General features: G+C 48.4%; 1 protein-coding gene across 1 annotated transcript in view; it reads right to left on the bottom strand.

The window, feature by feature from the left end:
* trappc9 (trafficking protein particle complex subunit 9) overlaps positions 1-25,647 on the bottom strand; it is a 151,413-nt gene that overhangs the window by 1,171 nt on the left and 124,595 nt on the right. Inside the window, 1 exon segment of the mRNA XM_060043676.1 lies at positions 686-909. Within this exon segment, the coding sequence (XP_059899659.1) occupies positions 686-909 (224 nt within the window).

The raw sequence follows: 25,647 nt of genomic DNA, 5'->3' as shown, positions 1-25,647 counted from the left end.
ATTTTCTTAGATTATAATAACACTACTTTGCTTACTTGTGATAAACATGCACAGTATATTTTTTAACATTCCTTTGGTTTCCCCATGACACCATTAGACAGTAAATGCTTGTCTCCCCCATTGCCCCTCAGACACATATCTTTTTACGGTTACTTCTGTCCATGTTTTTCAATATTCTTTATACTTATATATGTACTTTGTGTTTTTAGTATTTTTCACTCTTATTTTCTTTTTGTTATTTGTTATTCTTTCTTTGCCCATTCCTTTCCATCTTGAGCAGACTCAGCAAAACAATGCCTGGGGATTACTGCATTATTCTGAATAGGAGTGAGAAAATATCTATAAAATATGATATGTCATTACTCCTGCAACTATATCTCCCACAGGGAGTTCCCCCTATAGGCAAAGTGGTGTATTGCGCTTATGAGGAATTACTCACAGTGACATCATGGAATGAGATATCGACTTTTTACGCATGTTAAGTTAGGTGCCCTCTATGTGCACCTCTTGAACTGCCAATTCATCAAAAATCCCTTCTAGATGTTAGATCAACGCATCAAACTTTGCACCATTCCACCGCTGAGATACGGGCACACCAAAAATAAAAAACAATAATTCCAACAATAACAATAGGTGTCCACGGACACGTAATAACAGGAAGTAGACAACAGGCCCCAGCACTCACGGCGTCGATGTGGAAGGTGTTGGAGCCGATGAAGGTGACGGCGTCCTGCAGCTCGTGGTTCAGCACCCCGTTCTGGTAGTCCTGGCAGGGGATGGCGGTCAGCGCAAAGGGCCCCACCGGGCCCTGGCTGCGGTTGGTCAGCCTCACCTCCAGCTCCACCGCCTCGCCCACCCGGCACTGGGCCACCACGTCACAGTCACACGGCTTCCCGCTCACCGCCACGTCTGGTTGGTCGGGGGGGGGGAAGGGGGAGAGAGAGGTTTGGGATGATTTTAACTTGTTGTTTGCATAAGGTTAGTAACTTAAGGTTAATAACGCCTTGACCACGTCAATGGAGGCGGACATTGAGACGCGTTCCATTTGAAAAGAACAAAAGAGAGAGAGAGAGAGACAGTCAAGACAGTTTGTTTAAAGAGAGCTTTTCAAAATCAACCAGGGATGACCAAAGTGCTTTGGAGCTTAGGTCAATTAAAATGGCAATTAGAGAGAGAGAAAGAGAGCGAGAGAGAGAGACAGAGAGAGACAGAGAAATAGACAGAGACAGAAACAGAGACAGAGAGCGAGAATAACCCCTTATTGCTATTAAGCAACCTGGGATTAAACAATCCAATCTTATGGTACACCTCTGTATAGCTATACATTTTTGACGTTGTTAAATGGTATACCTTTATATATATTTGTTGTTTATGCTAATCTGACGTGCTTTGGCAATACAAACAACAATGTACATTTCCCATGCTGCCCAAAGAGCCCATTGAATTGAATTGACCTGACAGGGAGAAAAAGAGAGAGAGAAAGGGGGAGAGATGATAAGACGAAAAAAAAAGGAAGAAAGAGAGAACAACAGAGAGATGAGTGGGAGGGGAAAATAGAGAAAGACTTAGGGAGAGAGACAGAGACGAGTGGGGGAAGGAGAGAGAGAGAGCGAGAGAGAGAGAGAGAGACCAGGGTGGGAGGGGGAAAGAGAACAACAGAGCGAGATAGCGAGGGTTACAGGAGCTTGTCCAACCACAGGGAGATTAGCTTGGTTGAACATGCAAATGAGAGATTTGACCAAGCAAACGTCTTAAACCTTGTCTTCAGGACGGTAAACCCAACGTTTTGTCTGATTCGTGTGAAAGACATTTCTGCCTGCGGTTTGCATACTAACAAACGGCTGGCTACATCAATAAAAAACATGCTGACCATTGCACGCAACATTCATCTCATCGTCCGTCTCAACAACGATGCCCAAAGTCGCCTGGAGCCCCCCTTACCAACCCCTGTGTGTGTGTGTGTAGGTCAGGACCTGGTCATACACACACACACACACACACACACACACACACACACACACACACACACACACACACACACACACACACACACACACACACACGTGTAAAGAAAGACATACACACAAACACACAAATGTACGCTTTCTCACACAAACACACACCTTCACACACACCTACATGCAAACACACACACATGAACACTCTCCGACACACACAAACACACAAACACCTTGCCAGCCAAATTCATTAGTGGCTAATGTGTCACCGCACGCTATATCCAGCCTTCTCCCTATTCATTCTGCTATTCAGGTCTCCATTTCACCAAACATGAGTTTCGGTGATTTGCTCATGGATTATCATTGATTCTTTTAGTATTTTATTATTTCTTACGGCACCTGTTACCCTCCTACCCCTCCAGGACAGCAGGGGGTCTTCTGCCTTGCACTAAGCCGCTCAGAGGTCCCGATGTAAGGGGCAACTGGAACCAAGTGGCGCTACAAACAACATGGACCGGACTATTGGGGCTTCCCTCCTACGAGTGGGGACTGGAAGGAGCCGCTACTGGACCCAACCGGACGCCGTGGCGGTGGGGAGCGGAGTGTCCCGGTGCGTGCGTGCGTGTGTGTGCATGTGAGGCACACATTCTAAGTGGCAGGCCCTGCTCGCGGCGGACGTGAATGGGGTCAGGGTGCTGTCATGTGTCGGCTGGGTGAGGGGGTGGAGGTTGAGGAGAGAGAGAGAGGGAGAGGGAGAGGGAGAGGGAGAGAGAGGGAGAGGGAGAGAGAGAGAGAGAGAGAGAGCGAGAGAGAGAGCGAGAGAGCGAGAGAGAGCCGGGGTGGGCGTGCGAGCATGGTGACTGCTGTGGCAGTGGGAGAGCGAGGGGCCCTGGGGAGCCTGGAGCAACAGGAGGGTGACATTCAGCACCACATCGCTGCTCTAGTCTGCGCTAGGGGTGGAACTCCACACTCCAAATACAGTAACGACATCCCAGAATAACCAGCGGTGGGACAGTGTCTGCGCCGGGCAGACAAAGTGTTCATGACAACAGTGGCGGTGGAGGTAAGGGATACGCCGGGGGAGGGGAAGACGACAACAACAACAACAACAACACAAAGGCGCTGCGACACAGCCATTCTGATCACAACCAGAGGAAACAGGACTTTGATCATGCGGTCCCACACAATGTGGGGTCCCCGGGAAGTAGTGTGTGGCGTAGAACGTCCTAGTGGCGACGATAAACAAATGAAGCAAATCCATGAGAAAACCTGAGTGACGACCTGTGTGATTGTATGATGTGTGTGGACGACGTAGTGGACTACAACAATGGAGTGGACTACAACAATGGAGTGGACTACAACAATGTAGTTGGCTACAACAATGTAGTGGACTACAACAATGTAGTGGGCTACAACAATGTAGTGGGCTACAACAATGGAGTGGACTACAACAATGTAGTGGGCTACAACAATGTAGTGGACTACAACAATGTAGTGGGCTACAACAATGGAGTGGGCTACAACAATGTAGTGGGCTACAACAATGGAGTGGACTACAACAATGGCATCCACATGTGGGTGATCGGTACTGAACCAAGTTGATCCAAACCCATGTAGCATTCGCTTCAGAAACAAGGGGCGCTACAGTGTGTATGGAGGGACACACACATGCACGCACACACACACACTCACACAAACACACACACACACACAGACCCACACACAGACCCACACACACAGTGTGATGTCATCGTCAGCTGGGCCTCACAGTCTAACACGCCACCTTCCCAGGTAGTTATATTTAGTTTCTTCAACGTCTGGTTGCTAGGAGATGTGCGAATTATAGCTAGTCTGCATGGGGGCATATGAAAGGGGTAAAGATAAATATGTATGCAGATAAAAGTAAAGAAAATTGTCAGTTGCACACAAACACACACACACACACACTGAACTGGCTCTGCGTCAATAAGGCACGGCTGGTTGCTATTATTCACAGCACACCTGGGTGTGACTAGCCCCTTGAAACCCTGTCAAAGGCGATGGGGTTCATTCTACGTACTCCACCGTAACGAAGACAGTAAAGACATCCCATAATTCACTGCGATCGACCGAATAGGGAAGAAAGAGGGTCTAAAAGAGACTGATACCTATTGTTATGAGACATTATTTTTCCACTCAGTGCTCTGAGCACTCCTGTCCCAGGGCCTCCGGTGAAAGCGGTACAACGTAAGGGCTATCATCTTGACCTTTATCGTTCCGTGTCAATAGGATTCCTCTCTCTCTCTCTCTCTCTCTCCCTCTCCCTCTCCCTCTCCTCTCTCTCTCTCTCTCTCTCTCTCTAAACAAAGGTTAGCTTCTAGCTTTTGATTCCTGTTAAGGATGGGGGCAGTGTGGAGGGTGTGGTGAAGAAACAGACAGGATGGGGGACCATTATTTGAAGGGCCCCTGGTTCAAATCAGGCCCCATGGGCCCCTTCACGAGGGGAGAGACAGATTAGATGAGGGCAGATTGGCCCCCAGATTTAAACTCAATGATCTTCCCTCTCACTCACACACATATCGGGGTGTGAGAGCTGCTTCTCAAGCAGACAGCAAAGCTCAGAGCTAGGTCAACGGCAGCAGACTGGTGGGTTAGAGGGGGTCCAGATGTGTGTGTGTGTCTGTGGTCTGGTCCGGGCTGGATAGGAGGCTGTAACATGCATTTCTGCAGCCTTTGTGACCAGAGGCGATAAGGCAGATTGTATTCATTTGGAAAGCTAACGCGAGGTGTAATGTGGGTGTGTGTGTGTGTTGTGTAACACATTTAGCCAGGACGGCTGTGGGTCTTGAGAGCAGGTTGGCTTTAATGTTGGCATACAGCAGAGCAGCTGCCAGACCAGCCGCGCGCTGCGGAGGCAAAGCACTGCGGCAGGCGTCGCCACGGCAACCGGGCTCTGGCCCCGGCTCCTAACAGGCGAAGCGCTCGACACACCTCCATCCAGTGTCAGTATGAATGCCAGAGATTATGGGAGAGCGTCTCTCTCTCTCTCATGAAAAACTTAATGAAAAAATAACTTTCTTCATTCAAAAGCATCTTCATCTCTCCTAGCCTCAGCTTCCCCAACATATTGACCAGTCAGAGCCTCGGTTCAGTCCTGTTCTTCACAGACAGAGGCACCAAATCTAAAGTGACATCAGAAGGCATTCTGCTGCGGCAACACCTGGAATCCCCCAGCCTCACAAAGTGAAAGTCCTGCTGATGCTTCGGCCCGCCTTGATCCCCATCGCAGCATCGTCGCCACCACTGGGCTGCGGGCTAACGCTAATCCAACGCGGCCCGGTGGAGTGGAGTCCGCCGCCACAGCGCGGGCTCCGGGCTGCGGGGACCCGGGCGTCGCGGGGTTTGTGGTTATTTATGGTGTGCGAGCCACCGTGTCAGCTGTACTGTGAACTGTGTGCTCCAGCAGGAGGAAGAGGGGAAGGACTGCACCGAGGCCTGGAGAGGAGCCATGCGGGGCGCGGGGGGGAGGAGGGGGGGGGCAGGTTGGCTCCGCTTCAGAGGAGGTGGGGGCCCCCCCCCCCGCTCAACGCTTCCACAGAGGAGCTGGAAGATGATGATGTGAGCGCCTTTTTAAAAAAATATGTAATAAAAAGGTTGTGCGGCGTGCCGCTGCCGTTCTAAAAATAACCTGCGGTCTCCGATACACCCCCCCGCCCCCCATAAGCCATCTCACTCGCCCCCCCCCCCTCCCTGTATAATTATTCCAATAACAACCACTCTCTCTGTTCCTGTGGTTCCTTTCCCTTCCAGGAACGCGTGCGTTCCCACGTTGCGTGCGGACACAGCGCCCAGAGTGGGGCCATCGCTGGCTGTGCTCGTGTCCCTCTCCGCCCCGCGTCCCCGCTGAAGGGAAACCATGTGAGCATCTTTTATTTATTTAATCGCTGCGGCAACGGTAGCGGTGGATTCATTGTGATTTGCTTTACGGTAAGCGCTCCACTGATTTATAGCGTATGTACAACGGGACACAGTCAATCCTGATGGAAAACAAACAAAATGAGCCTCAATGGGCAGATATTACGTCGCTGGCCTCGTCTAGGAGCACCCTGCCTAATCACAGTCCATCTGGAGGCTTGTTTGATGTGAGGCAGATGTTGATGTCACCTTAAGCTAAGCTTATTTGCGAAATTTTCCACAGACGGAATGTCCCTTCTTGCCTGTCGTCGATGTCGTTTCTTTCCAAAAAAGCTAGCCAGTGTTGTCGTCGTAGCACATGAGGTTATATCTACGACGTGACACATTGCGCATAACGTCACATTACCCCTTCTTGAGGTTACGAATGTTGCTAGAAAAACGTATAGTATAATTTCCTCGTCCTTCGAAGAAAGCAACTGAGAACTCAGAAGGAAGTATCCGGGTACAGCCCCGATCATGGGTATGGCGATAGATTGATTCCGATTGGCCCAAGTCAGAGCGAACCACAGCGGCTGTAGTTTGTCCATTCAAACTACAAAACGTTGCTTGTTTGAAAGGGTGCTTTGTGAGATTTGAATCCACTGTTTGGTTATTCTTCAATACGCTAGGCTGGGGAAACAACTTAGAGTTTGCTGTTAAATAATGAATGGTCATGATTTAGCACCTGTTCAATATACTTTAATCTGCCTCTTTTACCCGATACTGCAAGTGTGCTCTGACACACACAGGCACACACACACACATACACACATAAAGAACCTGTGTTGCAACAGCTGTGAATCAGGTTAGTGTTTCCTTTGGCTAAAGGGTGAACTGGCAGGTCAGAGGGAGAGCACGGCAATAATTAATGATCTAGTAAGGTGCGTATAATGAATGCATTAATATTAACACATGCTCACCAGCACCAACAAATAGCTAAGGGCTCTGTGTAGAATATATAAATACATATAAAACAGTACAGGCTGTTTTCTCCCCTCACCGGTCCTGATGGGGACTAATCAAAAATGTTGTAGGGCATGGAGAAGGTTCTGGAACGACTACACTCTTTAAAGAACACAAATGAAACAAAGCGCTTTTAGAATCCGCGTCTGCCGACGCATTCCGGTTGAGCTGAGCGCCGCAGCTAGCCTGAGCGTAGCAGACTAGCCTGAGCGTAGCAGACTAGCCTGAGCGTAGCAGACTAGCCTGAGCGTAGAAGACTAGCCTGAGCGTAGCAGGCTAGCCTGAGCGTAGCAGGCTAGCCTGAGCGTAGCAGGCTAGCCTGAGCGTAGCAGACTAGCCTGAGCGTAGAAGACTAGCCTGAGCGTAGCAGGCTAGCCTGAGCGTAGCAGACTAGCCTGAGCGTAGCAGACTAGCCTGAGCGTAGCAGACTAGCCTGAGCGTAGCAGACTAGCCTGAGCGTAGCAGACTAGCCTGAGCGTAGCAGACTAGCCTGAGCGTAGCAGACTAGCCTGAGCGTAGCAGGCTAGCCTGAGCGTAGCAGACTAGCCTGAGCGTAGCAGACTAACTAATACGATACGCTCGGAGAGCAAAGCAGGTTTCTTTTACCCAGGCAGTCCTGGGACTTCCCGCAACGCACCTGTCCGATTAGGGCTTTGTTTGACGTTTCGAAAAAGCGATGGAATACAAATGTCAGCAGCTTTCTTCAATTTCAAAACCAAATGACGTGTTCAAAACGTTAAAGGGTTGGATGTCTTTTGGCTGGCTAGGCTGGACGCCTGACCTAGCTCGAGCTGAACCCCTGCCCTGTTCTGAGGCTGGTCTTTGCGATTCCTTTGTCCGACTATAGAGACCAAACGAGCCTACAGATCCACGCATCAATGCCTGGTGCTGCACTGATCTCTGTTAAAACAGTTGGTCCCCCACCCCTGTGTGTGAACAACACACACACACACACACACACACACACACACACACACACACACACACACACACACACACACACACACACACACACACACACACACACACACACACACACACACACACACACACACACACACACACACACACACACGCACACGCACACACACGGCTCCCAACGGGCCCGAACTCGATTTATTCTGCGGTCACATGTTATAGCGTCTTAAGTGAGGGCGAAATCTCATTACATGACCCGTGGTTGGTCGGTCCCAACCCAGTGACTTTGAGTAATGTCAGGCGGGACTCGGGCGGTGGTGTGACCGGGCCGTTGTCTGGCCTAAAATATCTGCTGAGTCATCATCTCACACCACTCCTCATGTTAATAAGTCTTGATGGCTGGAGGATGATGATGAGGATGATGACGGGGAGTTTTTCCTTCTCTGGGCCGCAGTGAAGACTATCTAAATCTATCTCCATAAAAAAAAAGAAAAATGGTGAGCTTGACTTGAGCTATCTTTACCGGAATCACTTTTTGTTCCTTCGGCGTCGCAGGTTCACCAGGAGAGTAGAGGGGGGAGGGGGAAGGCTGGTTTAGACTGAGCTATGAGGAGGTAACGAGGACTTGGGACAGGACGTGCAGGAGGTAACAGGGGATTATTACTCCAGTGATAGTCGTAATAGTGGTGAAATATTGTGGGCTTGCCGGGGCTCCTTCACTGTTGTTCTCCCTTGTCAGTATCCATTACAATGAATAGAGCATATAATCAATCAAGAATATTTCTTACATTTCAATTGCATAGAATTGCCCCTTAAAGGCCTGGTTTCTATATGTGTCATTACGTTTGAAGGGGTGTATGAGGATTTCTACCTCGACAATCAAATGCCATTCTGATGAGACCCGTGCTGTAAGCCCTGCACACAGCCCTCTTTTCCATTTCTGCTGAAGAGTCAATTCATAGGCACATCACGCACAGAAATATGCCACCGTTTCCCCTACATGGGTGTGTGAAGGCACTGCATGTTGGCAAGACATGATAGGTTTGAAATAGACATCTATTTAATGATTCAGCATCGTGGGAAGAGGAGCGAGTGGGGAGGGGCCACTTTGTTTAACTTCATTATAATCACACTGCACTGTGACGCAGCTTCTCTCTAAGACAATATCAGGGAATGTCCTTGACCAGGGAAACGGAGAGGGAAGGAAAATGAATCTTAAATACTGCTGCTGAAAAATATGAGACATGGATATGTTTGAGATAATACTTAAAAGAATAGCATTAAGTGCAACTCATTTCCTAAAAACACTGCATTTAATGTGAATCGATTAAAAGACATATGTACAGGTAAAAAGTATCAATATAAAATAAATATATAGTCCTCTGCATATAAGTACATTTAAACCCACACATACCCAAAGTAACTACAGCCATTTCCAAACAGTGTGTGTTATGGAAGGCCATGAACCTGAAACATGAAATATAGATTTTAGGAGCTGCTCCAGGGGTGGGTTAATGTATGTTTCACACATGCCGCACTTAGTCCGCTCCCTCTTCAAGCCAAGAACTGAAGCTTTAAAAAGAGCTTTCATTAAGTCTCTGGGGTACGTTGTGGCTGTCGTATTATGTAGTTACTTAGAAATCCTCAGGTCAGTGAAGGTCCACCACCGCCACCATCATCCCTGTATCTCCCAGTGGATCTCCAAAGCCATCTCTCGACAGAGGTGAGGACAGTTTTTCATAGCCGGTTGAACATCAAACTCTTTTACAGTCCTCTCTTTAATTACTTCCCTTTTGAACAGAACACATCTGATTAAATCGGAGAGGTTTTTTTGAGAGTTTTGAGACTAAAAGGCAGAGAGATATATCATTATAATTAATTGGATACTGCCCCGCTCTTGTATGAACAGGGTATAAGACACAAGCCCAGATGCATCGTAGCTCATTACACTTGCTAAATAGTACATTGCGACCATGTAAGACAACCCGTCTGCATTCACTTAGATGCATTATTGGGGGCTCTGGAGGAACAAGTAAAAATACAGATTCCTTTTGACGTTATCATAGTAATGATATATTAATAAAAGTGGTTCTGGTAGTGGTGGCTTTTTGAGTCGTTGAATGAGACTGATTGAAAACCATTTTTGTGCCGTATAGACAAACCCAAACATAGAGTAGTCACTCAGCCAAACACAAGTGGCTGATGCTCTCCTGCGCCAAGCCCAACATCTACTCTGCGGAAAAATTAAAATGAAAAACCCAACCAGGAGAACAAAAACCCAAAGTGCCCCACACGTGTGGAGTGAGTGCACTCTCTCTGTTGGTGAGGACGGTTTCGATGGAACGCAAAAGCCTTTATCGCCCGACAAATATTTGACCAAGCCAGACGGTGTGTGTGTGTGTGTGTGTGTGTGTGTGTGTGTGTGTGTGTGTGTGTGTGTGTGCACTTGATTGAGCGTATGGACCAGCGCTGCACTGAAAGGACTCCACCTAGCTTTCTCCGCTCTAACATCATCACAAGAGAACAGAAACCCTAAGCCAGCGTCAGACAACCGGTCAGACCACCGCCCCTCTGCTGTCCCAGCGCAGCAGCGGACCACCGTGGCCCCCAGTGGTAAATGGATGACAAATGGACTGCATTTATATAGTGCTTTTCTAACCAATGGCCACTCAAAGTGCTTTACAATATTATTTATTTTAACGTTTTTTTTTTTTTTGAAGGACCTATCCTTTTTATTGTATAAGTAGTATTGTATTTTATTGAGTAAGACAGGAAGGTACGGGAGAGAGTGGGGAAGACATGCAGCATTGGACTACGGGCAGGAATAAAACCCGGGTCGCTGCGGTAAGGACTGGGCCTTAGTGCTACCCGCTCTACCCGCTGAACCACCGGGGCGCCCCAGCGCTTTACATGATTGCCTGACATTCACCCATTCGTGCAAAACATCACCCGCCGACAGAGGTGACATGCGCGGCGACAGCCAGCTCGTCGGGAGCAGTTAGGGTGAGGTGTCTAATGATCACCTCGACACTCTGGGAGCTGGGAGGAGCCGGGGATCGAACCAGCAGCCTTCTGGTTACCAGCCAACCCGCTCTACCTCCTGAGCCCCGTGCCGCCCCCCCCACGTGGTCTGAGGAGGAGGCTTGTTTGAGGACCGCAGCTGAGGCCGACTCATCGTCCAGCTCTGCACGGAGAAAGACAGAACCGTGTACCACATGACATGGCCGTCCCATGAGCGCGCTCATATGCTGCACCGTAAAACCCATGTACCTGCCAGCCCCGTCCCCAGCCCCCAACCCTTCCTGCATCGTAGCATTGACTTTGTTTCCCTGGATACAACACAAATTGAATATATTTACCTCAGAAAAAAATGGTTACAATAAATCATGCCTTTTGTGCCTGATCACATCTTTGTGCCAATCGAGGTCAAGGGACACGTTGTAACTTGGCTAATTGAGTTGTTTTGTGGACATCCAAATTGAGGATAATTAAAGGGAACATCCACTGGAAGGACCGGGCGGCTGGCGGAGGAGGCTAGCCCAGGTGGGGAGACGGTGGGGGGGCCGAGCAGCGCTGGCACTGCTTCCCTTTTTAAAGATACAATCAAATGGGCAGGGAATGCTCCCGAGTAGAGCAGGGACGTAGTGGTGTGGGTGAAGTGGCCTCTATAATGAGACTGAGGAGGTTCAGTCTGCAGCAGTCCACCCGTTGCAACACAGGTAATTTTTGTGCGTAGTGTTACAAGCTGCTATGGGCCACATAGTAAACAGGAGCTTTTTACGATTTTAAGATATTTTGACACCAAATTAGCATCAGCATGGAAATGCTTGCAAAATAGATAATGTTGACCTTTCTCCCCAACCTTATGAATTATGAATTCCAGAGTTATTCTTGTTTTAGGCGTTGAATGGCGAAGAACAGAGCCCTAAATTAACATCTGTCGCCAGCCAAGACTTAACCATTTGGCAAGTAAAACAATTCAGCGCAATTGCTTTTACAGTCGAATTTTCAATCCACGCAATTCTTAAAGTTAGTTTTGGACCCTTGTCAAAAACCATTGCTTGTGCAAATAAGTATGACATAATATTACTGCAGCACCGAAAAAAAATACATATATCCAGATTTTATAACTCTAAGCTTAGTGCATCCTCCTTATGTTAGCCTGAAACGACTGGGGGGGGGGGTGATGCACCTATCATTACATCCCACCCCCCTATTCCTTGTGCTGCATGTGTGCCTGTCATGGAGTGGGAGGTTGAAACGCACGAGGATTTCCCAGGCATGAACCAGAGGAGCAGGAGGTGGGCCCGCAGCCAAGACAACATTCTGTAATATATGCAAATAACAAGGTGGCTCAACCGGACCTGCCAATCTCCCTCGACACCTGCGTAGGAGAGATACTAAGAGGTGGCACGCATGTTTATTTCACATTTTCTAGAAGGCAATATGGTCACGACTCCCGTGTGTAGCCACCATGGAAGGCGGTTGACGAGGATAAAGAAGTGGCACGGGGAGAAGAAAGGGGGGAATAAACAGACGGGCTCTGTGTGGGCACAGTGTCGCCTCATGGCGAAGGATTAACATTATAAATGACACACCTGTGTATCACATCCATCCACCTACAGGTGTGTTGGTATCGCCTCAGCGCCTGATCTCCCTGAGGGGAATAACAATGTGCTCCTCCTCAACACCACACATCCCAAAGGAGAAGAGAGGAAAACGACAGCGGGAGCTGATGAGATGCATGGATTTCCGGGTAAATTGACCGGATTGGAAGGGCTCAGGTAATGAGCTGTCGGCGCCAGATAGCAAGATGGCGATGGACAGCAAACCTACTCCCAAGGTTATTAGTTGGCTCAACATGCAGCGTCAGTAATCGATGTCCAGCTCATACCAGCCATTGGCAATCAGGTAAAGCCATTCGGTTTGCCTTAACAGGACTGTATCGAAGAGCCAAGTGCCAATGCAACTAATGCCCTCTGATTAAACCTTGCTCTGCAGAGCCTAGTAGCTCAGAACAAGTGTGCTCCACCGAGATCCTCCACGTTACTTTGTCAACAAAGTGGTCATTACGTTTGAGAAAGGTTTATATTGAGCGTGGCACCATTACCTCAAAAGATCCATGAACAACTAACTTACATAACGTAGGTCTAATTTATCTTTGTGCGATTGCTTGGGTGCGCTGTGTGTACTGTGTCTTCCGTGTGTCTTGTGTGTGTGTGTGTGTGTGTGTGTGTGTAAGTGTGTGTGTGTGTGTGTGTATGGCTATGCTGTGTGGATGTACCGTATGTATGCGTGTGCATGAAGTCATCAAGTCCCAGCAAGAATAGGTTGGTAATATGTAAAGACTGCAGTAAGGACACGTAGGCTATTCCTCCATCAGTTGCATTGGCATATTCATACCATGCTTTTAATCTTCCTCCTGCTCATTACAATGCATAGTTCTCTATATAATGGGGAGGTCAAGCTATTACATGCTGACAACCTGCTGCCCACCAGTATAGTCAAACACAGTTATATATACTGACTTCATTTACATTTAAATTTACATTTAGGGCATTCAGCAGACGTTTTCATCCAAGGCGACTTACAAGAAGTACATTTTCAAGAAGAAGTTGAAACAATATATCGCTGTCGGTACAGTAAGGATGTTCATAGTACCAAAGGAAAAGCACTAACAATCAGATTCAGATTCAGATTCAGCTTTATTGGCTAGGTTAACCCATTCCCAGGATACAACAAAGATAGCTAGGATAAGATGCTATACAACTAAGTACTTTACCAACGTATGTCATACAGTAAGTGCATACATTATGTGCCAGGACGTACAACACGCAATAAGTCGGAGGGGTGGGAGATGGTGGCTATGCACCATAGGAGAACTATGACTCACCCGAACAGGTGAGTCTTGAGTCTGCGGTCCGGACATTGGCAGGGGGACGATGTCAGGTGTTTTGGCACAGCGGTGCCAAAACAGAGAAGAGTTGTGACTTTGATGATCCACTTTTAGACTTCATTAAGAGTAGCCGCCTCAATGTTGAATCCACAAAGGGGATCATCATCTCTCTTGAAACACAGATCCCGCCAGGTCCTCCCTGCGTCAGGTGGTCGGGTCACCCCGGCCGCTGATCCGTCCCACGTGGGCCCGACCCCTACCCCGTCGCGGGTCACCGCGTCGCGGCGGGCGGGGATGGTCTTGGTTTGCGACAGGGGTACCCGGAGGATCAGAGCGCGCACACGCACGGCACTGGCGAGCATCATCCCGGGACTAAGACGTCAGAGGGCACCGCGGGAGCAGAGCTCATTAAGGAACTACCTGCTCTACATCTGTGGCTCTGCCCTGGTTTATGATCAGCACGGGGAGAGAAAGACCGTGATAACGCATGTCGAATCGAGCTTGCATTGACAGGAAAAACAAATCTGATGGCGGTGTTCACGGCGGGGGAATATCACCAGCGTTGTCGTTAACACAGCACGGGCGCGCGGCTATCACATCGACGCCGTCAGATCGATCCCGGCCATTTGAGGTTCATCCAACGTGATGTACAGGAGGGAAAAGGGGAATGCCCGTCCGCTGGCCCCACGGGAAAGGGCAGCAGTGTCCGCTGCGCCGGGGCCGCCTCTCGACAGACGCCCGCGGAGCGGCGCTCTATACGTCACCTCACCCCTCCGGCAGTTTTCAGTCGCGCCACTAAAGCGCACGCCACCGCCCTCTGTCCGTCCGTCCTCGAACCCCTTCCTCCTCCGCCCCTTTGTCGCTCTCTAGATCACTGAGTCAACTTCCCGAACCCTCGGCGTGCCGCCCCTCTGTCCATCAGACCGACCCCGTCCTCTCCATTCCTCACTTAGCCACCGCCACACTCAGTCATCCCCACGGCACACCGAGTGCTTCTGTTTGACACATACACACACGAAACACTATCCATCGCCCCTCCTTGGTGTCTTTATCCCGGGGATCACACTTCCCCTCCATCATCCTTCTACTCATCCTGCAAAAGTACCCAAGTAACTATATTTGCAATAAGGTGTTAAGCATGTGAATAATTATGTCAGCATGTTTGTAAACTTGGTGATTTATATATAGCGCACTGAGGTGTACATACACAACCAGGGCTAGTGGCGGTACCAAGTAGAGGTGGTTAATGCTGTCACCATTGCATCAGTTTGTAAAGCCTAGGCTTTTGGCCATATCTTCGTGGCAGTGAACATGTGACAGCTCTCAGCTTTTCTCTCCAACCTCCCCCATCGGGCAAGGAGTAGTGTTATTAAATAAAGGTTATATAAAGGTTCTACCGCACATTTTTCGGAAGGGGCTGTACGGTGATAGACAGGGATGTGGTAAATATCCAGAGGTTAACAGTATGGGCAGACTAAGCCGTTCTTTGCTGCTGGTGCCAGAGCAACTCTAGCAGTAATAGATTAATGGTAAGAGATTACTGGGCATCGAAGGAGCCCAGACAGCGCTATTGGAGAATATGTCAATCCATATCTACCTTTTGATTTAACCTGCTGCTGTCATTTCATCAAAATCTTGAAAAGAAAAGCAAAGAGGCAATTTGATAAAACGTTAAAAAAAAAGCTGGAGATAAAACGGTTCTTGGCAGCAAAAGTGCAGATCCGAAACCTGACATTTAGAATTCAGAAAATCCCTTTGTCTGGGTTTTTGTGAAAATACATTACACACCTATTATATGAACTATTATGTGTACTAATATGTATAACTATGTAGATGAGCCAACAAGGTACACATTCAAGTTGAGTTTGTCAAAAGTGTAATCTAAAGATTGACTACTGTAAGGCACACAACTGACGTCAGTACCTTGTCAAGGCTCAGAACGACAGAAACCTGGAACACACAGACTTAGTGCTGAAGAAACACATCTAATATGACATTATCAAACTGTTGAAAATGTGTCCCTTTTTTGATGAAGGGGATCAATGACCCACAGTACCAAGGACATAAAGACATTATGGAAATACTTCAAGGCCCTTCTCCTCAGATTAAAGGTGAAATGTAGTCACTACTGACACTGTCATTACCAAATAATGCAAAGGCCATAATTGTCATTTTCACAGCTTTTATTTTATTTGTATATTTTTATGGAAAATGCTGGCCTTAACTTCAAAAGCTACAGATATAAGATATAAATAAAATAAAACGTATACTATGATGAAAGCTTTGCTTGAGGCTTAATTCAGGGGTGCATATCAACTGTAATAAACACAGAGAAAGATCCCACACCCCGGGGGCCTGAGACTCTGTTTAATTACATGGGCTAGGTTTGCCTGCTTTTCATGCAATTAACAGGTGCATGGCCCCAAGGCCCCGGCACGCAGAGAGCCCGGGGCCTCTGTGGGGACGGGCGGAGTGCAGAGCTCCAACATCCCCACACACTTCAGGATTGCACTCATGTCGATTTGCCACGGACACACTGATTTCCCCCTAGAATCAGGTTTCTATGCAGATCAATAACTGCTGTTTAGCATCCGACCGAGGTCACTCGTACTTCAGGGCCAAGTAAATACGACCTTTGGTGTTCAGTCAGAAGACTGATCAACATTAAGCTGATCAAATCAGGTAACCAACTGGTAGCCATGACGTGATTGATGAAACACACAATTCTGTAATAAAGTGGAGCGCTCATACATTCAATATATATCCAATGCATTACAACGTCTGCCTGTTGACATTGAATTAGGTGACGGACAAAATGCCGAAGGAAGTCCTTTAATCATTTTCTCTTTGCGCTCAAACCGTCCTTGTGTTGATGAATTATTCAGTCTGAATACATGTCGTGTTCGAGTGGGTTCAAAAATAGCTCAATCGTGTTAGAATAGGCCTACGAGGGGCTAGCCAGCTACCAAAACCTGCTCAATGATTTAGGAGGTGCTGTAATAAGAAACTAAAAGTGATGTATCATGCAAGTCTGTTAGGATGGAGACACGCTAACAATAGGCTAAGAGAGGATTAAAGGACAGTGAGAAGACCAGACGCAGCGTGAACCCCGCTGCACACCACGCTCGTGAACTGACGTTAGACCTCCCAGCTCTGGATTAGGTCTGTCTGAGTCAGCGCGTCTCTGCACTGGTACGTAGGTTGTCAACAGCTCTAAGCATCTGACCGTTTTCTTCAGCTCTTGGATTGATGAAGAAACACTTATTTCAGGCTGATTTTATTGAAAGCAAACAGAACAAGGTCTCTATGGTGAGGGTATGGGAAGTTTTGTTCTAGGCTCTATTGTTAAACAAACGGCTTACTTGGAGTTTAAACAGATCTGAGAAAAAGAAGAAAGAGACTTATCAGAATTCCTCGTCAGTAGTTGTTCAGGCCTTTGTACGTCCTCTCTAGCCAAGTCTTTGATGAAAAGTATAAATGAGAGTCAGCGATACATGCTGCAGAGAGGATGAAGAGGGGGGCCTGGGCAGGTGATCTCTTGCCAGTCTGGTAAAGTCTTCTTTGATTCAATCACAAAGGTACGACAAAAAAATGTAAAAGAGCAAAATAAATGGTGTCATGTGTAAAAGCAAATGATATGAAACTGGGCCTGTTTCTACTTCAATGTGGAAGTAGGATGGTTTTAGATTGATCAAAATGTAAATTGAATGGAGACAATCCAACATGGATTGTTTGTTCATTTTCAGAAACCAAGGGCAGTGGCATCCATTGGCAAAGCTATCTGCACCAGAGCAAAGCAGGCCGACCAGAGACGATGTGCCGCGCAGAAGGGCAGACCACAAGGCCCCGGGGCAGGCAGCACCCTTTGACTCTCACCCTCTCCTTCACCGTTTAGCACCAGTGACGAAGCCGCTGTGAGCAGTACAGGGATAAACCCAGGCGTTTGTAGGTTTTTGCAATATTTTGGAAAAAGGAGAACAAAAAGCCTTTACAATGGTTTACATGGTAGGGGAGGGAGGGGGGAGGACGGATGGACGGACTGCACTGACGGACAGTAGGGGGAGACGTATGGGGGACGAAGAAAGGGACGTAATCACATTAATTAGCGCCGCTATTGTCCCGTCTCCTCTGAATCCATTTAGGAGCATCTGGCAGCCCTCGTTTCTGCATATCAATCAGGTTAGGGGCTTGTGGGTGGCGTTCATACCCATTTTGCAGTTGCCGTTGTCGTTGTGCACCGTTTCGTTGCCGTTAACAGGTATCGTCTTGTGTCGTCTCTGCAGTGACCATGGTGCCAGGCGAGAGACGAGGCAGCCAATGGGGTTCAGGGTTGGCGTATAGAAACACATGAATAGCCCCTGATCGCCCCTCTCGACATGCAGATGGGCCCCGTGTCAAAGGGAGCAACGGCCCTCTATGGCAGCCGACCCTACCGAGGGCTGCAGGGCTGCTTTTCCATCCACAATACTCTTTTACAGCACCATTGTGCTCACCCAGAGAACACCGTATAAGCATGCATGAGTCCCGAATGTTCTGAACTGAATGTGAATTTAAGTGATCAAACATTGACTGAACCACGGACTAACAGGTGGCTACCACACCCGCAATGCACTATCGGGGATGATGGCCTCATCCTGGGCATCCTTATCCTTCGTCCATTTGTTGGTTTGTCTATTTTGTCTGTGTTCATAATAACACGCATGACAAAATGAATGGAAAATCCTCAGCTCTTACAATTATTAAACTAACAGCGCTTACTACATTTATTATTGATAAAATGTACTTAAATGTCACCAAAACATTTGCAAAGATGTGCATCGACAGTGTCCAGTGAAAACAATGTGAATGCGATCAATGACAGCTACGGTGCTGTGAGCAGGTGAGCTTATAGGTGTGGTGCGGTGTGTGTGTTGTACACATTGCCTCACAAAACCATGGCAGTCCCACGGGGTAATGGGCGTTTGCTTAGGAGTGTGACAGAAACACTGCCGAGCCTAATGATGACGTTATACAGCCATCACAAAGCTGAAATCAAAGGGAATAGTGTGTCACACAGCTTTGCCAGGTGAGTCTTCATCACACACACACACACACACGTATATATTTTTCAAGTGCTGTGTCAGCCTTTTTAATGAAAGATATAGTCCACGTGAATTCCCAGAGGGGCATTGTGCTGAGGCCATCATGTCAGACGATACACTGTCTGTTCTTCTACTTTCATTTCTTTATTTCTAAGGCCGACTAAAACACAGTCGGGGACAGAGGCAAGACATTGTGCATTTGAGTTCTTGTGTCAGCGAGGTGGGAGTCTGCCAGCGGTAAACAAAGCGGAGACATTAACGCTGGCAACCGACAGGAAGAAAGAGAGCCGAGACTCAGCCGGGCATTTATCAGTGTTGTTCTTTCTCAAATCCAAACGCTTGTCAAAATCCAAACGCAATTCCATGTGCCTCCACGTTGAATAATTAATACAGTGTATCATCCTTATTATTTATAGTCTTAGTGCGCTGTTTTGGGAGGAGTCAATAGATCAAATAAACAGATTAATATCGCGAGGAAACAAGAGAGAACAGGAGGCTCCACTTAGTCAGTGACGACTGACTTAAAATCCTCGTCCTTGCTGTTCTAGTCGACAGCCCTGCGGTGCGATCCTCTCGATGAAAGAGCTCCACGATATGTCTGGAGGGCATGTGAGAGGCTATGCAGGCCTTCTGCTCAACGGTACTGGATGTTTCTCACCACAAACCCACTGGCTCTGATCCCCATTTCCTAATCAAAGAAGGACCATCAAAGAAGCTCACTGACTTATCTTTTTCCCCGCCAAAGGTCTCGCTCATCAATGCTTAAAGACCACTCCGGTGTAAGCAGATATGCGGTACATGTGTACCACTTGCATACTTTTTTTGCCATGCAGTTGCTCGGAATATATGTTCAGGGTTCTATCATCATTAGTTATTAACAATGAATTATTGACCAGCTAATGCATGACATGTAGTGGACTGTATGCCAATTATGTCCTGCATGGCTGTATATTTAAACAGGTCATCATTTATTTAGTTATATTTCATAGGCATTGAATTCCCTTAAGGTGGAATTCTTAGGGATAGCACCACTGTGGTGTAAGAAAGAATCTTTCAGTGGCTAAAATCATGTCTAAACATCTTCTTGCAAAGGCTTCACAAGTTTCCCCACAAGACATTCGGACAACCGGGGGGAACTTTGAACGTGTCTATATACCCCTTTGCTAGGACCATAAATGCAAAGCCGTTTTAATCCCTCCAAATGCAACCTCCTGCAGACATATCGTCTGGAACATATTTACATATCATTCTGCGGCCCTGTGGTTTATCTGTGCATGCCACCATTCAGATATGCAATGGGCCCATCAGTGGAGATAGCACTGCAGTGATGGACTCTCATTATAATACTCGGTCACAGTACCCCCCCCCCCCCCCCCCCCCCCCCCCCCCCCCCACACACACACACACATGCTTGCTCTGTGACCTGACGGACATTCTGCTGACCGCGTCGATTGACAACCCCCTCTCCTCTTTCTCAACTCAAACACAGACGCAGTTGGACAAGAAGGAAGGGGTGAGCGCACGAGAAGCACCAACCCCTACACAGACGTACACGTGAGGCTATTTATAGACTGTCTATTTCTTAATGGGGCACTAGGGTCATTAAAGCATGTGGGGGGGCTAGTTCAAAACACTGCATTGGTAATAATTCCGAGGCATGATTTATTAATTCATAGCATATGAAGTGCTGCATTAAAAAAAAACACAGCCTGCAACTGTAATATATGGGTCTTCTTTGGGGAGCTCTTCTTTATGGAGCGACTTGCCGAACATGGCAGAGACATGGCTCTTCGTTTGCGGAACAAATGACACAAACCAATGAAGAAAAGCAGATGAGAATCCAACACATCCATTATACTTTTAAAGATTAATATGCAATAATATAACAAAGACAAACACAACTTCACCGGGGGGGAAATAATCGAATGCAGCGAAAAACCAAAAGGGCTGCAAGCTGAGTCATTAGCGGGGGATTGGCCGGGGGTAGAACACTGCTGCCGTGACGATAAGCCCCTCGCTGACCCAGGTGCACGGCGGGAGAGACGTGTTTTGACGCGTGTAAATGTTTCCGCGAAGAAGACACGTCCGACAATTTCCTCGGCTTCTTTGATCGAAAAGCGTGACAATGACTTCACCCGATCGCCTGGGTGGGCTTCCTTGAATGAGCACACGTTCAACCGGAACCAGTCAGGTAGCAGCGCGTCGCCAAGGAACTCAACCTACACTCTGTAATGCATGTATAGCTTCTGTACCGTACAAGTGGGCAGTTGTGGGGATTGGGTAAGGTTGAAAGAACTGAAAGGAATAGGACCCTTTCAGCCCTTTCTATTTTAATCACCTGGAAGTGTTTCATCACAGAAAGGCGGAACACAACAAATGTTCAAAACAAAGCACCTTCTAGCTCCACTGTGAAGGGGGAAGTAGTGGCGACCCAGACACCTCCCAGCACCCCGCGGTGACATCCCGCTGCGCCCTGCGCCCTTCCACGCTGCCTTAGCATGGGCCAGACGTGTGGGGAAGGGGACAGGGTCTGGGGGGAAGGGGGACGGGGTGAGGGGAGGGGGTGGCGCTGGTCGGAGTAATTATCACCAGGTGAGCCAATTAGCCAGCGCCGCAGAGTGCAGGCGACCGAGCCCCTCCGCCCCTCGTCCTCCGAGGGCCTGTCGCCGCTTCCCCGCGGCGGGAGAGTCGGCCCGTGATTTGCAAAGTGGCTAATTAGCGGCGAGGCAGGCCGGGCTCCGGTGTTGGCCCGCCGGCCTCGCGCGGCAGAGAGCGGTGTTTAGGGATGGCAGACCCTGTGAGTCAGGGAGTCAGCGGCGCGGCGCGCCTCCCAGGGGCTCATTACTCCGTTACAGTACGCAGACGTCAGCGCCGCACTGCCACTGGTGGGCGGAGGGGAGGGATAAGGGGAGGGGGGGCGAAGGTTATTGGGGCGACAGGCAGGGGGGGGGGCGTTTGACAGAGGGGCAGCAGGTGGCGGCTGGTGGGCTGATCATCACCTGGGGCAGGGGGGTTAACGTGGGGCGAGCGCTCTTTAAGGAGGCTGGCCCGATGAGGAGGGGAGGGGAAACGTGTCTGCACCCGGGTCCCGGTGGCGGGGGGCCCCTTGGTGTCGGCCCTGTAATTATTACCCTCTGGCTCAGAGCAGGTGAGGTAGGCCAGCACCTGCAGAATGTGTGCCTCATCATCCCCACCTCTCCAGATGTATTGGCTGTGCTTATCACCCCCCCCCCCCCCCCCCCCACGTGACTCAGTTATCACGTTCCCCCAGCACAGATCTCATTTGGGCCAACCGGTCACTGGAGGACGCTGCATTATTCATGCAGCCTTTTTTTTTGCTTTACCCAGAGTTTGGAAAATGTTTCTTTTAGAGGTTTTTGTTGCAGTACACAGGAAGAGAATAAGTTACATCCACGCCTTTAAACAAAAAATACACTGATATTGGTTGAAGGCATCATGTCCCCAGCAATGAGATCCTTTGATCATTGAATGGAATCAGTCTGTTATACAAGTTATATAAATAAGCAATGCATCACAGACACAGTGTTCAGCCAGTTCCGGTTCATTCATATATTTTGAAAAAGCTGTGCATTCAAACCATAAGGCAACCTTGTCGTTTGGAAGCTATTGGAGGTTTAAAGGGCACACTTGACTGAGGTCTACTGAATACCAAGAGATACTCCATGGAGTCTCTATTTTATGGATGCTTGTCATGCACATCTTCCCAATAATTCACATTGGCTAGACACTCTGCAGGGGACTTCAAAGGTAACTACTGCCAACCATCATGACTATGTAACTCTCCTGTCTGGAAGGATTTGGCAGGCCTTTGTGCTACAGTATTGGTTGTGTGTACATTCTGGAAAACAATTATCTTCATTCCTAAATTATTCTGAATATGCAAAGTCTGTGGAGAATTCTGCTAAGGTGGTTGAGGCTTGATTTAGGTTTTGAAAGCTCATTTGGAAAGGATTTGTTCGTTTTTCTTGGAATGTAGACAGGTAACTTAAAACTCTTAAAGCTTTTAAACACTTTCGAACAAGCTACTGTCATCCATAACATTCTCCCAACTAAGTTTATTACATGACTTTAATATTATGTCTGCCACTTCGTTACAAAATGACCCTGTGAGGAATTTCTTAATCAGAGCTGTACAATTGGCTGCTAGTTTGAAATCCACCTGCCTCCAGAACAGAAACGTGAATATTTGAATGTGAATTTCTTTAGACATTAGCTTGCCAGGTGAAGTCTGTCTTCACAACATTAATAAATGGGTCCTCATCGATGTTATGAACAAGAGGGTGATGAAGACGAAATGTAAATGTATATCGTCTATGATATATACTTGCTATTTCAAAGGAAATGGGTTGCTACCTTTGTGTTGCATATCAAAGCCATGTGCAATGCATTTGCCTTGCATGATTATAATTGATCCGGGCTCCACAGTGCGACTCTGCGGGCCTCATTTAAGTCCAACCTCTAAAGAGGAGAATACTGTGTAATTTGTATCGGGTTGCGTAGGCATTTAAGGTTTCAGCGTCTAGCATGCATAGAGAGCTGTTTGACTTAGCAAATCCCTTGATATGTATGGAGCAGGGAAGGAACTGTTCAGTGTTCTTCCTTATTAAAGGTTTGGATTAGCTTCCGCTTTGATCTCAGTGGGGGACTGATACGAGAGTGTGTATGAGTGTGTGTGTATGAGTCTGGAGGGGGAGAGGGTGGAGCGGCACACCTGACTTCTGGCCGAAACAACGCACTGACAAAATTGAGTCGTGGAGGCATTTTCACCTCTCTACCGCCCACTGGATCTAACGACGCAGCGACACCTGTAGACATGGCCCCGGCGTCACGGAGCTGAACCCTGGGCACTCATTTTGGCAAATGAACCATGGAACGACATGATGCGCATGTGTCGGAGCAGCCTGGAGCGCCTCCCGTTGTGAAACCCTTCGCTCCACACCGTTTTGTTTGTGCATACACCGCAAGGACGCAGTGAGCAGGGGGGGCGTAATGAGGAACAGAAATCTGCATAGGAACGGCGCGAGAGGAATTAACAATACGTTTGTGGTGGAGGAGTGCTCCCCCAGGTCCCATTAAGAGGATGCCACTGCTACATGGGGGCGGGGGGGGGGGGGGGGGGGGGGGGGGCGAGACTTTTCCAAACCCTCACTTACCCTAAGTGTGAGCAGCTTTAGCCCCGCCTCTTTGCTGCAGGCAAACGCATCGGAGGACATCCACCAGGGGTCCCTAGAGGTGGCTGCTGCCGCTGAGGCTGATGATGATGGTAAAAGCCGTCTAATTAGTGCCCGATATGGTTATGGCCAAGTATGACACGCCATTAGAGTTTTACTGCAACATTAAATAGGAGTATAATGTTATCGCCGCCCCACTGAGAGGCAATCTCATGGCGGTTTAACCTGCCGGCGGAGCGCTTAGGGAAGGGGAATAACGTAAGACGCAGGGGAAGGTGGTGTCTAACAAATACACATGGTGTGGACCTGAGTCCTTCAGCTGCTGTTACAGCCTTAACAGTCACTCTGTGGCGGGGGGGTCAGGGGGGACAGCGCAGGGCAGAGGGTTCGTCGTGGTGAAATTGAACACCACATGGCTGCTGCGATGATGAGATAAGTGGATTTTGAAATGAGCCACTGCTGTGCTAAACGCGGGTAATTAGTAAATCATCTGAACCCCGGCTCATAACTATTTTCGGCCGTGGGCTTTTTTTGTCGCTGCAAACGCTTGTTGCTGTTGAGTGTTTCCTGTCGTTACCCCCCTCAGAGACCTCTCTCATGTGATGACGGTAGACGTACTCAGGTCTCGTGGTTCCAAACAAATCCTGTGCAACACTCTACACTACATGCTAGAAAAAAGAAGAGAAATTATCCAACGGCATTTACCCCATTTTATCATTGTCTTGATAGATGTCGTACCATTTATAAGCTTATTTTCCACACAAATGATCCCCAGTTTTGCTATAAATTAAAGAAGGTGAAGGTGAAGGTGGAGGGTGGGGTGACGGGAGGTTGGGGCAGGAATAACAGGACTGCCTTCACCTGCAGTGTCAGAGAGCTGGGGGATCAGTGCTTCAGACGCAGACTCAACGACAAACGGAGACCGCCCGCTGGAGTGACAGATCAGGTTGACTTTAAACGTGTCTTTTACTGGTGGCTGCAATCAGCCCACGCAAGTCCCACGCACAAAATCAGCAACGCCAGCTACAACGGAAGGCCAAGATTAATTTCCAATTGGCTCCTTGCGACATCCATCGAGCACAATGCACACACACATACACACACACACACACACACACACACACACACACACACACACACACACACACACACACACACACACACACACACACACCCGCACCCACACACATGGCTGTGAGTTTGGAAGGACGACCCCTTTGATATGGAGAGAGGTTGTCTCAAGCTGGTGGCGTTGGTGGAGCCAGCAGGCTGGCAGCACCTCGTCAACGTGTCGCTGGACCTAGCGGACCAAACAAGAGCTGTGTTTGCATTGAGCAGGGGAATAGTGACACACAAACACATACACACACAAACACACACACACACACACACACGGAGATGTGCAAAGAGAGAAGAGCCAGGGCCACGCTTACCGGCTGCCTGCAGGCGAACGCCAGACTGAAGGCATGCCAGCAATGAGCCGGGCCCCGGCCAACAGTCCTCGACCTGCGAGCCGTGCCACACTAGAGATACGCTTAGTGCTCCGGGATGGTTAGTCACCAAGCAGACGCACAAGTACACACACACACACACATGGCCGGGTGGGAAGTCACTCACATCTAATATGGTAGAAACGGTTGGGACTCACAGATCGAGAGAAACAGATTGGGTTTGTGTCTATGATTGTGTGTGTGTGTGTCTGTGTC

The sequence above is a fragment of the Gadus macrocephalus genome, chromosome 22 (genome assembly GCF_031168955.1).
Source record: "Gadus macrocephalus chromosome 22, ASM3116895v1".
In the NCBI taxonomy this organism is placed as follows: domain Eukaryota; kingdom Metazoa; phylum Chordata; class Actinopteri; order Gadiformes; family Gadidae; genus Gadus; species Gadus macrocephalus.
This window is presented reverse-complemented; position numbering and strand designations above follow the sequence as displayed.